At 45.8% G+C, this 16675-nt stretch overlaps 1 protein-coding gene across 1 annotated transcript in view; it reads right to left on the bottom strand.

The window, feature by feature from the left end:
• SLC12A5 (solute carrier family 12 member 5) overlaps positions 1-16675 on the bottom strand; it is a 687435-nt gene that overhangs the window by 192024 nt on the left and 478736 nt on the right. The window contains exons 10-11 of the mRNA XM_069243525.1: positions 7958-8056; positions 7380-7437 (exon numbers count right to left, since the gene is read on the bottom strand). Of these exons, the coding sequence (XP_069099626.1) occupies positions 7380-7437; positions 7958-8056 (157 nt within the window). The remainder of the gene's footprint in view (positions 1-7379; positions 7438-7957; positions 8057-16675) is intronic.

Genomic DNA, 16675 nt, shown 5'->3' with positions numbered 1-16675 from the left:
TGGCGAGGCAGAAACCAGAGGCGGATTTGTGGCAGATTGAGACCTGCTTCCAAAGCCTATTTAAAGATTTCTGCCATTTTTACTATGTTCAGGTCAAATCTGTTCTTTCCCGTCTAAAATTATTGGGATCAAATGTGCATCTGCCTCCACATTTGTGCCACCCGTGAGCCCTCGTCTCTTCGCTTCGTCTGCTTGCTCGCTGGGAAGGCAGAGTTGACTAAAAGAGCACATGTACTGTTGGGTTGTTTTGAGTAATTCGGGTGAAGGCGAGAGGAAAGGACAATAGAAGGCTTGAGTTTCTTGAAACCGGTGGTGGAAGAGATGGCTGGAGAAAATATAGGAAGATGTGCACTGATGGAAAAGCTGCCTTGAGGAATGGTGGGTTCCAAAGAGATTCAGTGTACTTTGTTGAGTTCAAGGAATTAAATGGTCACTGGAAAACCTTTGTTGAAGGAATGTGGTACCCGACCGGGATTGGCTCCACAAGAACCCATTAGGAGTGATCAATGGATCCGATATTGTCTGCATAGAAGTGGATTGACTACAAATATCATGCACTGATAAATGTTGTGATGATTTCCATTACATTATATTCAATACAAAGTGAAAGGTCTCGTGCACAGTGAGCTGGTCTGTATGATCACGGGATTGGCTGTCGTGGAACAGAGAAGACTTTGGAGATGCCGGGCCATTACAGATGCATCTAATCAAGACAACATTAAATAAGAATTTTTGGCGTCTTTGGATTCCTTGGGTTGCAAGAGATAAGACACGCTATTGGATGGTTACAGAATGTGTGTTGCTTTATTTAGCAGAATTATTGGCTGAGTTGGACCGAATAAGCTGACTGTTTGGCAAAAACGATTGCTGAATGGATGGAAAAGGTTAAATGGAATGATCAGTCAGATGGATGAGTTGTCTTTTGAAAGCACCACAATTAATTCATGTATTGGCTTGACTAGTGCGATACATTGTTGCTATTGGTCATTTGGCGTAAATGTTACTTGGCTTCAGTGGCTAAGTCAGATTGAGCTGAAAAGCATAACTCTTGTTTGTTTATTCATTTTATATATTATTATAGGACAATAAAACATTCTTTCGGGCACTGTTATTGAAACACACATAATGTGGTAGAGTACATAAACCATATAAAAGACGTACAAAAAATGCAAAAGAAAGAACAAAATAATACACAGATACATTGAAATGGAAAGTCCCATCTGCTTCCAGAGATAGACTTTCAAACTTGATTTAAATTCTGTAAGTAATGGATGCTATTGGAGCTTGAGCGGTAATGTATTTCACTGTGCAGCCCATGCTAAACAAAGCATTTTTCTTCCAAATGTTTTTTTTGGGGGGTGGGTGATTTTCCATTTGGAATAATTAATTGGGGGCAGAGGCTCTTTGGAATGAAAGTGTTCTAATATATACTGGGGCCACCACCCCGGATCGCCTTCCACACAGTCATCAATACTCTGTATAGGACCACTTGTTTTACTGGAAGCCACCCCAAAGAGCTTCACTAGGCTTTCAGATGATCTGACCAATTTAATCCACACACAAACCTAACAACAAGATTCTGGATATATTCTAGTCAATTTAGATTACAATGGGTTATATTCAGGGCCACTGAAATTATGCTGCTGAAGAAGGCCAAATTATGTGGCATGGTTCTGTAAATTATGCGGCAAGGAAAGGCAAGTTATGCATTATAATGAGGCACATTTTGGTATAGTATTACTTCATTATTTGGCCATTTTAAAACATGATAACACTGTCTGGCCTTGATTGCACCTCATTAGTACCAATTTAACACCCAAATATATCAATAAGCAACAAGAGAAAGGGGACCAGTCCAGCTTTGCGAAGGGCCTTCTCCCACTCGACAACACATACCCCTGCATAGTTGGTAACTTTTGAACCGTTTGAGCTAGAAACATTTTTTTGTTCAACTCTGCAGATTATGCGGCAGATGATGGATTATATGGCAAATGTGGCAAATCTCTAATTATGTGAAAATCGCCGCAGCCGCACAACCGCATAATTCCAGTGGCCGTGGGTATATTTAAATAACTGGCTGAACTGGAAAGTGGTCCTGAAAAAGGCTAGCACACAAATCTCTGTTTTACTGGCATTGAGTCAGAGGTGGCTGAGGGACTGCTGTACATACTTCAAAAAGGTAACCAACGTGGAAGAATCAGAAGCACTAATAACTGAGCAGTACAGCAAGGAAAGTTTCTTCCCTGCATTGCGTGAACAAGAGCGAGCTGAACAGTGTCATATCAATTAAGATATGACTTTTCTCAGCCCTCACCCTGCACTGGAGCACTTGAGGCTGCCTAGCACCAATGCAGGTACCCTTGCACCATAGGCCGGCTTGTTTTTGTGCAGAAAGGTGACAAAGACGTGTACATTCTGTATTTGTGACATCAAAACAATGAGATGCGTGTTACCCTTTCTCCTGAATGTAGGAGCAATTCTAAATCCTGATGAGGCTCTATTGGTTTACCCTACTCCTGGCTTACCAGTGTGGAAACACTTAATCAGCCAAAGGAGCCTAGAGACGTAGGTAAAGTGACTAGAATGGTTTTCTTCCCCTCACCAAAGACCACAGAATGGCTGCATCAACAGCCGACATCTACATTTACAGATGAACTGATTGATGACTCTACCTTGCAATCACACTAATAAACTGCACAAACATTTATGCCATTTTGTGGCGTGTGGCTTCTCTGGATCTCAGTGGTCCTAAGGTGTGCTTCGGTGCTTGTGGGTTCAAAGTTAATGTGGTCCTGTAGGTAAGACTGTTGTATACCCCTTTCATCACTTAGGGGGTCTAATCAAAATTTGGATTCTTTCATCACTAAAGGGGTCTAATCATAATGTGGATTCATTGACACAGAGCCGGTGGGATCCTGGGTTGCGGCAAATTTTCATGGGACAACTAATGCTAGCCCTAAAGCTCAAGATCAGCAGACATTCCATGTGTTGTTTTGAGAACACTAAGGGGGTCATTCCGACCCTGGCGGTAAAATCCGCCAGGGCCGGGGACCGCGGATGCACCGCCAACAGGCTGGCGGTGCATCCCTGGGCATTCTGACCGCGGCGGTACAGCCGCGGTCAGAAACGGGAAACCGGCGGTGTACCGGCGGTTTCCCGCTGCCCTGGGGAATCCTCCACGGCGGCGCAGCTTGCTGCGCCGCCATGGGGATTCCGACCCCCTTACCGCCATCCTGTTCCTGGCGGTTTTGGCCGCCAGGAACAGGATGGCGGTAAGGGGTGTCGTGGGGCCCCTGGGGGCCCCTGCAGTGCCCATGCCAATGGCATGGGCACTGCAGTGGCCCCCTTAACAGGGCCCCACCAAGATTTTCAGTGTCTGCCATGCAGACACTGAAAATCGCGACGGGTGCAACTGCACCCGTCGCACCCTTTCCACTCCGCCGGCTCCATTCGGAGCCGGCATCCTCGTGGAAGGGGGTTTCCCGCTGGGCGGGCGGCCTTCTGGTGGTCGCCCGCCCGCCCAGCGGGAAACTCAGAATAACCGCGGCGGTCTTCTGACCGCGCAGCGGTATTCTGGCGGCTCCCGCCGGCCCTGCGGTTACCGCGGCCGGCGGGAGTCAGAATGACCCCCTAAATTCTTTGTTTCCATTGTGGTGAGTTACTGCTCCTTGATTTAAAAGGGGCCCTGCGTTTTTACAGACTTAACTATCAGAAGTATGGCCATTAGTAAAGATTTCTTAGCCTAGAGACAAAGGGGGTCATTCCGACCCTGGCAGTAAAATCCACCAGGGCCGGGGACCGCGGATGCACCGCCAACAGGCTGGCGATGCATCCCTGGGCATTCTGACCGCGGCGGTACAGCCGCGGTCAGAAACGGGAAACCGGCGGTGTACCGCCGGTTCCCCGCTGCCCTGGGGAATCCTCCACGGCGGCGCAGCTTGCTGCGCCGCCATGAGGATTAAGACCCCCTTACCGCCATCCTGTTCCTGGCGGTTTTGGCCGCCAGGAACAGGATGGCGGTAAGGGGTGTCGTGGGGCCCCCGTAACAGGGCCCCACCAAGATTTTCAGTGTCTGCCATGCAGATACTGAAAATCGCGACGGGTGCAACTGCACCCGTCGCACCCTTTCCACTCCGCCGGCTCCATTCGGAGCCGGCATCCTCGTGGAAGGGGGTTTCCCGCTGGGCGGGCGGGCGGCCTTCTGGCGGTCGCCCGCCCGCCCAGCGGGAAACTCAGAATAACCGCGGCGGTCTTCTGACCGCGCAGCGGTATTCTGGCGGCTCCTGCCGGCCCTGCGGTTACCGCGGCCGGCGGGAGTCAGAATGACCCCCAAAGTGACCTGTTTTTGGCTGTTGGATCATAAGCCTTTTTTTAGGAGGAGCATAGTGTTTGTGACTGGTCAGTAAATATGTATGGTGCATGTTTGCCAACACTATGTAATCATGCTGAAATATCTACCTGTGCTGAAATAATACATTTACAGCTATAAATAATATCTTTTTCAGGATCATCCCAGTTTTCACAGCCATTTGGAGACTACAGAGCGTTGGAAGCAATTTTTGTGTCACTTTTGTGTCACAGACTAAGTACCCAGACTCTTGGCTAGTGAGGAACACCTGCATTTTCACCTTTGTTATTATTGGATTAGATTAGATTGTTGATAGACAGCTAGTATTAGGAAAAAAAATCCTAACATTGGCATCTAGTTTTGCGGATCTTACTTTGAGCTTTGTGCAACATATTATTTCCATGCAATAAGTCCAGTTTTTAAAAACTCCGAAAGTAAAAATGAGCCAAACATTAGAAATTGATCAGGCTGTTTCAAAGTTGACGAAACAATTTAAACATAGACACCTAAAAATAACTGATGTGCACTGTAAAAGCTTTAGGATGTCTTCAGGTGGGGTAACCTCTTGACGCAACCCATGTCCATGGTATCTCTCTTGACCCCACAACACCAACAACATCCCCAGCCCTGGGACGCCCTGGCCACAGAGGCCATCATCCTACTTATTAAACTAATGGGGGTTGAGGTAGAGAAGGCCATTGTGCCCCGGTCAGAGAAGGCATTCGCCAGCATGAGCTCTAAATGGAGAAGAAAGAGAAGAAGAGGGTGCATGCACTTGAGGCAGAGAAGTGCAATACTGAGGCGCTCAAAGTAATCTCTGCTTCTGTGTGCCCATGTCCTTCAATCCTTCTCCTCCTTGCCTCCACCTCTCTTAATATTTGATAGGCATGTACTCTCTTTGCTGGGATATGGTGCCAATGTTGGCTTTGCATACGCTTGTGCATGAGGTGTAACACCCTTGTCCTGAGGATGAGGAGCAGGCAGAAGGTTTACCTTACAGATTACCTTCCAGAAGGACAGGAATGATCATGGACCTATAGGATGGTGATAGACAGAAATATATAAATATGATCAGTATCTGAAAACATAGGTCATTGTTTTTTGGAATGATCCTTTCTCAGTCCTTTTGGCATTTCAATTAAATGTGAAAAAGTTGCAACTAAACAATCTACTGGATAAAAAGTTGGAAAATGGTGATATTTGAGGGAGTACTTAACCTTCTTTAGAAGTGCACATTTTAGGTGCCTGTCCATCACATGATTTGCATCAGTGTTTTGCTGTCACCCGAGATGCAGACCATTGCAGCTGTTCATGGAAGCAGACCTATGGGTAGCTATTAGGGTAAACCATAAGGGACAAGGCAGAGGAGATGTCCACAGGCAGGAAGACCTCCACAAATAGGTCTCCCTGGAATCAACTCTTCTTCAACTGAGTCCCACAGCTTTCAACAGGGAAAGAAGCTGAAGGGGACTGGGACCTCTAGAGAGCAATGATGCCCACAATAGGTCTTCTGAAAGTTAATTCACATGTCTTGGACCAGCACATACAGAGAGTGGGCATGTCAATAACTAAACCTCCAGTAGTCCAGATGATCTGTGACCCATTCCAGTGGATACATTGGGGCTGGTGAATCTCAATGGTGGGGAGGCAAAAGGTCGACTTACCTACCGACCCTTTCCATAGATGGCGTTGGTAGATACTCAGTGAATGAATGGACCTCCAGCTGGTGGGGATAGAGGGACAATAGCCCACAGTGGATGTTGCCCAGGGAATACTCTCTAGGGAGTGGCAGGCATAATCACTCCCGCACCAGGGACCCCCTTGGGGACGTCCTGGCTAAGGTTACAGATTGCAGTATGTCCCTTAGGGATACAACCTTCCTGAGTTTGGAATGGTTGTAGATGACCTGGTGTTTATATCACTGAGGTACTAATAAAATGTTGTTTGTTTATTGAAACTGGCATCTCCTATGAGCTAGACTTTACCTCCTTCTCTACAGCTCCCTGGAGGCACGATAGGCTTGAGAAGGCAATTGTAATTGCAGATCAAATCTTCAATGTTCAAGTTAGTGTGGAACACGTGCAATCTAGTCTCTGATAATGCTACATTGTCCCAAAGACCCATGGCTTGGGGAAAAAGCCTGCCAAATGAGGTGCTCATTAATATGAGGCTTCCGAACAGTGTGACGACTAGGTGGGGCTTACTGATTGATGTGATCCGTGGTGGGTTTTATATACTTTTTCAATCAATTGATGGGTTGTATTCAGTGGTGTGAATATTGGCTGTAGTTTGCAGAATGAGGTGCACGTTGTTTTGAGAGTGTAATTATTGTCCATGTTGGTCTCCATTTTGCAACTGCTTTGTAGTTAAGCTGTTTGGATGGGTTCTAATAAATAGTGAGACCATTAGATGGGTTTTGCTGAATTATGTGATTGTTGGCTGTGGTATATTGAATAATGTGAATATTGGCTGGGTTGATATCCATGGTGCGATCACTTTGGTGAATTTAAAATCTTTCAGTAGGTGGTGCTCAATGGTGCTTAATGCAGAGACCGTTTTTTGGGTTAGTTATGCTGAAAGGCGTATCTGCTTTCTGCTCTACATTCTATAGAAATGAAAATAATACTGAGTTGGATTGTGGAAAAATGAAGCACAAGCAGAAAATTTTGCTTTGAAATGAAAAGTACTGTAAAATCCGCCTGTTCTGAGCTCATGAAAAGAAGATTAATCCCAGACAACGCAAAAATGCAAGACTGGAACTAAAAATAGATCAAGCTGGTAATATAACAATGAAAAGTAAAACATGAACATAAAATCACAGAGTGCATAAGAGACATTATCATTAACTGCTTTACCGCTTCTGGGGCATTGAGTTGACAACAATATGAACTTCAAAGTCTAAACAAGAATTGGCACTTGCAAAAGAAAATGAGAATAAAAGCAACAACTATTCAGGAAACACAGCTTCTAATGCGAACAGTGATTTCAACATACTTTCCCTTAAGCATTTTAGCACAGAAATGGTACTTACTTATCACGCAGCACAACGCCTTCGATGCAGGCACCAAAAAGGACAACGGTGGTCATATCTGGAGAGCGGTGAAGGAGAACACCTTAGAGCTGAAACAGTTTCAGAGACTAAGTGGACAAAGAAAAGATCTTAATCTCACAAAAACCATCAAAAGAGATATCAAGGGTGATTCAATTTCTTCAAAGTTGAGAATACAGAAGAATTCATCAGACAAACCATAACATCTACGATATGAGAAAGAACTAACAGCTTGTGCAGTGCAGACCCCTACCCCCTATTTCTTTAAAATCTTTGGGTAATTTGCCACAAAAGAAATATATGCCAGTTCTGCTGATGATACATGTATCTGTTTCAAATATCCCCTAGGTATTCCCCTCTTTCCATTGTATATAAGTAGGTGGGTGGTAGCACCCCTTTAGGCAATTTGGGAATAGTTAATTTGGCTCATTCTCTGGCAGAAGAGTCATGCAAAAGTTGTGACCAGGCTTGACAAAGTCACAAGGCTCTCCCCCGGCAGAAGGTAGGATCTTGTGGTTTACAATAAAACACAGTTGAGCAAGAGGTCTTTAAAAGGATACAGACAAAAGATGTTGTAGCGATGGCCATGATGGTCCCTGTTGGGATGGACTTCTGAGCATCTCTCAGATCACCTGACCTGTTCGACCCAGCCATAATTCCTGTGAAAGAGAGAACATTTAAGTGTTATTAAGATTTGTGCCAATATGCTCATTGGATGGACAATTTCGCCAACACAGTAGTCACAAAACTCCACCACAACTGCTTCACCCAAGCACAATGATGCAACCGTGCAAGACTGTAATGTAAATATCTCTCATACACCCTGTGAAATGATAACTATAACAATCAAATTTGTAACTAGAAGAAGTAAAATGACACATATTATGGGACTTGACAAACAGCAAAAACTAGAACAGCTCGGACTACCTTTACAGCCAAAAACACACAGTCTTTGTCTAACATGACAATTACATTTTAAAGCAAAACCCACAGACATGGAACTCTGCAAACATCAATCAACATGGCTCTTCACAAACACCTACGGAGATGGCACTCTACAAAAACCCATCCACAAGGCACTCCTAAAATACCAACTGACATTGCACTCGACAAACACCCACAGACAGGGCACTCCACAAACAACCACTGGCACCGATATGGCACTCTACAAGCAACAAGGACATGTTGCAAACACCCACTGACATAGGACTCCACAAACACCGACAGATGTGGTACCTCACAAACACACATGGACATGGCACTTGTCACCCACCCACGGACATTGCCCTCAGCAAACACACATGGCCATGGCACTCTTCACCCACCCACGAACATGGCCCTCCACAAACACCCGGGACATGGAATTCTACAAAGATCCATGAACATGGCACTCCTCAACACCAACAGACATGGTATTCAACAAACACATAGGGACATGGCACTATATAAACACCCATAGATATGGCACTCCTCAAACCTTAGGGACATGGCACCTCTCAAACACCCCAGACATGCCACTATATAAACACCAACGGACACAGCACGACTCAAACACCCACAGACACGGCTCTCCTCAAACACCCACAAATATGACTTGCTACAAACACCCACGGACAGTACATGCCTCAAGTACTTACCGACATGGCATGCCTCCAACACCCGCTGACTTGGCAGTCTACCACACCCATGCTCTATGTCACTCCTCTGACACCCTCGGGCATGGCCCTCCACAAACAACCACAGTCACAGACACGGCACTCTACAAGCACCAAGAACATGGCATCACACAAACAATCATTGATTATGGCATTCAACAAACATCAACAGACATGGCCTTCCCAAACTCTCACAAACACAGTACTTCTCAAACACCCCAGACATGCAGGGGTGAATCTTCGGGGGGGTTTGGGGTGTTACACCCCCCCCAATAAGTGTGTTTTCTGAAACATAGTTGGGTATGGAGAAGTGTCCACTGGATTTCACAAGACGTTCTCCATACACACTGACAAAAACACACACACTCTTGCTTAGACACGCTCCAACCCTCTCCTGCTTTGAAAGTCTACAAAAATGTTGGTTATTTTTTTAACAAATATTGTATTTTCTCTCACTTAGTACCCCTACCAATCCGCATTCCTCTTCCTTTCCACTGCCCCTAAAGTCCCTCTTGTGCACCCTGCTTGTCAGTAATGTATTTTAACATTATATGCAAGAGTGATGGTTGGGAAATCTGAAATTCCCACCCTCCTCTGGATGTGTGTCTCAGAAACACTCAACTATTGCTAACACCCACTGACTCTGATGTGCCCATGTGGTTGGCGACAGAAATGACATTTGCTTCTGATACAAGAATCAAAAGTGCCCCAAGGTGATGCTTGTTGGCTGTCCCAGCTAACATCTGAATAGAACCACGCCACGCACCTCCTGTTCCACCACCATGGAAGGAGGGAAGAATTTTGTACACAGCAACCACTTCACAGGTTGCATATTTCTAAGACCGGCTTCTTGTCTGATGATTAATATTTTTGGCAGACCAGAGAATTTTTGTTACATCAATGTTATGCCACAGAGACTACCTACGATTCAAAGGGGTGTGAGATTTCACGTCAGCCTGTGTTTATCAATTCATCATTACCATTTGCCTTGAGTCACAATACTGGGAAACTTGGCCTCCCAACAAAGGACATGTCTTTGCTTCTCCTTGTCCTTTGACTTCTTCTACCTCGTAAATAATACAATTTGGTTCCCCATGCACAAAGTGACTTAGGGTCATATAGTATTTCTTTAGTAGTTAAGCAAATACACAAAACATCCCAGCAAGGATGATTGTCCATTCTTTTAATATACGGAGCATATTTATGAGATTTTGGTATAGGGCAGTGCAACACACCAAGTCACCTTGCTATGTTGCCCTGCATCAAAGTGAAAGGGCAGGAATGCACCATATTTATGGCATATGGCGCATTCCTGCCCTTACCCACTGCTCTGGCGCCATTCTGCAGCTTACCGCCAACGCAGGCACCATGATGCAAGGGTGTCTGCGTTGCATACAGGATTGTTTTTGTGCAGGAAGGGGCACCTTCCTGCACAAAAACAATCGTGGGAGTCTTTTTCCTCTCTCTATGTGTGCTACAGAATGCAGCACAAATAGACATAGCAAAAAAGGAGTATTTTGAATATGAGGTGCACATGGTTATGCGAGGGCAGAGATTTGAACTAGTAGAATGAAGGTCAGAGGCTGAGGTTTTGTCAAAAAACTAAATGTAGGATCCCTTTGTATCATGGAGTTGAAAAGTCATTAGTGTGACCAACACTGGGAAGAAAAAAATCTCATTGTGGACATCTTAGAGTGAGAACAAGAGGTGCTCCCTTCTCCCTTGCCAGCCAAACCATCTGTCATCAAAGCCATCATCACGGCCAGAGTCTGAATGTGCCTGCTTGAGTGACCAATCGAAGCATGTATCACCAAAGATCCCAGAAATCAATCAGTAAGAGCTCAAGTGGAACAAATGTACTCTTGAATATCGAGTACAGGCATATTGTGCCATGCTAATACTGTGGACAAAATATCAAGGGCCAAAATATTGAAAGGTAAAACCACAGACAGAATTATAGATTTACTATTCTTAACTCCACATCTATGTTCCTTGAATATACATGTATATATATATTGTCTAGGTACATATATGTGGAGTTAGGTATAGAAAATATATCATACCTTTCTATATTTTGTCACTCAATATTCTGTCCACATTATTAGTGCCCCACAAAAACCTGGCCTCTATACTCAGGAGCCACACAAAGTGGAGGGCTCCCTCAAAGCACCTTCCTTCAGTGTGTGTGTACAGGGCCATCACAGTTTGGTGCTTGCCTTTTGGGTCTGCATCCTCCCATGTGCCAGAACCCTGTAAATAGTGTCTGCAAAGAATCAATATGGTCCCAGTACCTTTTATGCACCCAAGCACAGGGAAGGGCTATTTCTTGTTCTAGATCCTACATTGCCCTTCTGCCTCAGGATTCTGTCTGGCTTGATATTGCTAACTAGAGCATGTTCTCACATTGTGAGGCACAAAATGGTGAACATGGTCACACTGAAAAACAGTTGCAGCTTCCAAAATACCAACTTCTGTCGCACATACAAAGGCAATAACACACGCCCCTTGGCTTTATGTTTGTAATTTCTAACCTCAATATAAAATTGAGAGGGTATATCCAAGACTGGGGCATCGTATTCCGCAGTACTGAACCTGCCAACGACTAACATTGCAGGTGTAGGCTGACACTAGCATCATTGTTTCCTATTTTGTGATAATGTTTCAAGAAAGTTTAACCCATCAGAAAATGGAGCCTTACTTTGCTGCCACTAATGTGCTAGACTTATCTAATCTCATATGGGCAGATTTTTGAGGCGGCAAGTTCTGGCTGGCTAAGGCGAGGCCCTAGCCAGGCAGAACCTACCACTCATGTCAGGGGTAGGTGATTACACTCACTGTATAACCTGACCTCACTTTTGGGTAGCTTGGCACAGAGCAGTCAGGCTTATTGCAGAGGCAATGTGTAAAGCATTGGCACAAAACTACCACACAACAAATACCCTGAGTGCCACAAAAGAGTTTTCACATGAGGAGTATGTAAATAAAGTTTGTATTGAACAGATACATTAGTTAACACAACATGAATATCATGTAACTCTGGGTATAAATCACATTAAGAAATATCACTAGAAGTTCTTGGTCCAATTGTGTTAAAGCAACATTAGCAGTATGTACACATGAGAAAAACAATACTTTCCCTCCCAGAACCCTCATGCGGTGCCAAAACGTTATCAGCACGAGACCCACCCTGGCGATTACCCAATTCAACATCAAACAAAAATAGGGTGCACCCTGGTTCACAACGATAGCAGCAATGTGTATATACAGAAAACAACAGCACTTTTAAATTGCTCCGCAGCCTAGGCCACACAGGTAAAACCCAGTGTCAACTGTGATAGTCCTCTGACAAAGAAACATCGTGTACAGCATACTGCCGGGCGGTGTAGTCAATCGCAGGCAATCACTCCCACTCACTTGCTATGCGGTGCTATGGATATCAGTCAGGCTAGTAAAACAAACACACACGCTCACTCCCAGCACCAAATGCGGTGCACAGATATCCGGCAGGCTAGTGGTAACTGCACTTGCAGAGACCCCCTGGATCCAAAACTTCCTCTACCCTCCAACCAGTTCCTGCTACCCTGTACTGTGCCTTCCGGAGCAGGCGCCAGTCTGCAAAGCACAGAGAGAGGGTCACTTTGGGACACATGCTGTTCACAGTGGCACCTAGCCAAGTCAGGCGCTCCAATACACAAATAGTTACCAAATCCGGCACCTCCCTGGTAGAGGGCACAAAGTCTGGGGCGCAATGACTGGAGTCACCTTAGACAGTCCCAGTTGCGCACAAAGAGTTACCAAATATGCATCTCCCTGGAAGGATATACACCGTGTGGTGTGTGATGATTTGCGTCGCACCAGACAATTCCAATCACCCATGAAGAGATGCCAATTTCTGTACCTTCCTGGAATGGGGCACAACGTCTGGTGCATGATGACTTGGGTCGCACCAGGCACTTCCTTTTGCACACGCATAGTAACCAATGATGCACATCCCCGGAATAAGGCACAACATCTGGTGTGCAATGACTTGAGTCACACCAGACAATTTCAGAGACACACAAAGAGTTCCAATCCTGTACCTCCCTCGAATGAGGCCGAACGTCTGGTGTGCGATGAATGGAGCTGCACCAGACAAATCCGAACACACACCGAAAGTTGCCAATGCCATACCTCCCTGGAATACAGCACAATGTCTGGTGCATGATGACCTGAGCCGCACCAGACAAAGCCCGATTCACACAAAGAGTTCCAATCCCGTACCTTCCTGGAATGAGGCACAACGTCTGTTGCGTGATGACTTGAGCCACACAAGACAAATCCGAACACACATGGAAAGTTACCAATGCTGTACCTCCCTGGAATGAGGCACAACATCTGGTGCGCAATGCCTTGAGCCTGACCAGACAATTCAGGTCACACACACACAAAGACCCAAGTTCAGTAGAGCTGCGCAAGGTAGAATGCAACACTGCTCTGGATATGGCCCCACCTCCGAATGTCGCAACCAGTGAATCAGACACCATACATAATGTGCATGCAGTTGGGTGTCGCACGACAGAAATGCAGCCACTTACAAAGGCAGGCAATGGAGGGGAGGGGGTCCTGCAACTAGTGAATCCACTCACTACCAACAAGACTCTTATGCGTGGTCTGGCCCCATGATGAAGGCCCACACTCCTTGAACAAGAGCAGTACTGCTTCTCACCAGGCAAATCCAGTCTCCGGGCTCAATACTTAGTCCCACGCCCGCACCACTGCTACAAAGTAATGTCCAGCAGATGATGTAGGCACTTAAGAGGGCACCGCCCTCCAGATGGCACAGCAAAAAGTTGTAGGTCCCTCGCGAGAGGTCTTTAATGTCCCTGAGACTTCCTCAAATGAACAGTGGGCAAGCCAACAAGCCCTGGGAGAGCACACTTCAGAGTGCCACACAGCAGCAAGCTGTTTGCCCAGGCCAGCCACGATGCAGGAAGGGTGTGCAGTCCCTTCCTAGGGCAGTAATTACTCCTTTTGCACAACAGATTCTTCTGGTCATGTGAACCACGTTCCTGCAAGTGTATCTCCACTTTGCTGTAGTGTGGCACCAGTAGTATTACTGTAGTGTGTCTTTGAAGTTGGGGGAGTTTCAGAGGGTACCTCTTTGAACTGCAGATGTCTCCCCAAAATTTCAGTCCCGTCTGCCATGGGGCTGTGCAATGCAGATCTTAATCTTTAGTGAGGCCATGATCTGGCTCTGAGAGGCCAAGAGTCAGAAATCCTCCGATCTATCCAGCCGGGCCCACGAATGGCAGAGGTCTTTGTTCCAGTTGTTTGCCCAAGTTTTATAGCTGTTGATGGGGAATGCACAGAAATGCTCCTCCATCCCCCTGTGTGGACTCAATTTGAATTAAAAGGCACGAAAAGTGTTTTAGGCACAGAAATGTCCACTTTCTAGAAGTGGCATTGCTCAGTGAATATTGACAAAACCACCTTGACCATAGAAGGTGGTTTGTCAAGACAGATCCAATGATAATAAACAATGTGAGGCTGCTCTGCTGCAATCCACTGATGCAGCTAGGAGTAATTGTAACACTTCCCCCATGTTAACCTATTGGCAGAGCAGCTCTTCTATGCAGTGAAAAAATACATAGGTATTCTTCACTCTCTGTGCATACATGCCCTCAAGCACATATTTAAACATGCCATAGTGGCAAGTGCGCACACAGGTCTGCTGTGACATGCTCAGCACATTTGGCACACCAGTGGGCATGCCCACACACATTGGCCAGCACCACTTCCTCATAAAGGATGGCGTGGCCACTTCTACACTGTATTGACAATGGGAAGGGGCACCAGGTAGGAAATCAGCAAAAACCTGTGGGAAGAGCTGACCCCACCATCCCCAGGGAGGGAGAAGCCACGTGGGAGGTTCTTCACTACCGGGCTTGGGATACCAATGTGTACCTGGCCAGCCTACCATCTACCACCTGCCCCGACCTTCAGGGGGGTGCTTTGGTGGTAGCGGAGGGTCCCCCCAGGATTGGCTACGACGTTAGTAGAGCCAACCTAAGCCCAAGCACAACTGCACTCCACAGGGCTGCATTGGCAGGAGCGATACATGCTTCACAGGCCATTTTAATGGGTGGCACTCAGTGCAATGTTTCATTAGTAGCCAGGGCTGTACCCTTCCTGGGTACGTGGTATACCTTTTTACAGGGCACTCAGGGGTACAGCACCTGAACCAATCACATAAGACTGCTCTCCTAACATGTACAGGCAGGGCACTCCCACTCCCCCACTGCACCACAGTGGGAAGGTGCCCAGAGTCCTTAGGCCACACAAAGAGAGTCAGCAACAGATCGGGAGGAAAAAAGCACAAAAAAACAGGAAAATCCCCTAAGAAGGGTCATCTTCAACAGCAGCTGTGAGATAGAAGTTCTGAACTGGGAGATGCTCTCAGTTCTGGCACATTTTGTGGTAGGAATTAGCCAAGAAGTTTTGATTTTACTAAAATGATAAATACTTACTTGGTGAGGGGGGCTTTCAACCACCCCTCTTAATAATTTGGCATGTTATTTTGTCATTCACATTTTCTTCCGCCCACTACGGCACACTGCTTAGGACAAATGGTCAGTCAACTTTAGCTACTGGGTAACTTCACTGTGAATTCTGATTCTTCACAAAGGTACACTTTTGCATACAATGCAGTACCCTTCATGGACTGCTGGGGCAGTGTGTGCTTTTTCAGACCAAAAATAGTTTTGCTTCTATTAGTGAGGCTGAGTCAACTTGATAGCAATTCTGGGTGTGCAGTAAGTGGGATGACCTGTCATGGAGAGAAGTAACAGATTTTTTGGGGTACCATATTTCAAAGATTCTCTGTGGTGATGCCTACTGGCTTCCCACTATGAGCCAAAACATATGCCAACACTTAGGCCCTCTTTATGAGCGGCTCAATATTTTCCCTCCCCAGATTTATTGGTACATGAGGTAATGGTAAGTTTGGCTGTGGAGAAAATCCACCCCACCACACGTTGGAACCAATGATCCATTAAAAATTGAATAATAACAAGTGAAATGAGCGCTTCCAGGACAATTTCCCAGGTAATTACTCATTTTGGCATGGCCATTATCTGCCAAAGACTTTGACTGTTGAAACTGAAATCTCTGAGTGAAAGTGAACAGTTCCTCAGTGTGGATTTCATAAGTACGATAGAGCCAGTAACTATTGATACCAGGCCCACTGGAAATAAATGGCCACATGTAATAAGCCCCTAAGCAGGCATGTTGGAATTCTGTTTGAAAGCCACCTTTTGAGGGGTCACCTATTTGTGAGGATAACATCTCCCTTGGGTATGTGTGATTTTTCGATCTGGTAGAAGCTTCTATGTTGTATTAGCTACATGCTGCTAGCTCTGCCTCTAATTCCAAGGCATCTGTTAGACAAGTGTGCCAGAGTAACCTGGGTCACCACCTAATCACAGCCTTTTGCTTACAGGTTTGTGTCTCTTCCCTTATTGCCAGGTTTGAGTGTGATTTGCCGGGTTCGAGTGCGAGATGACTTATTTATGAGTGGATGAGAGGTGAAGATCTAAATACCTACATATATTATAGCTCTCGGGGTAATACATTGAACTAAGCCTA

The sequence above is a fragment of the Pleurodeles waltl genome, chromosome 7 (genome assembly GCF_031143425.1).
Source record: "Pleurodeles waltl isolate 20211129_DDA chromosome 7, aPleWal1.hap1.20221129, whole genome shotgun sequence".
Lineage (NCBI taxonomy): Eukaryota > Metazoa > Chordata > Amphibia > Caudata > Salamandridae > Pleurodeles > Pleurodeles waltl.
The sequence above is the reverse complement of the archived record's forward strand: the minus strand, read 5'-3'. Positions and strand labels throughout refer to the sequence as shown.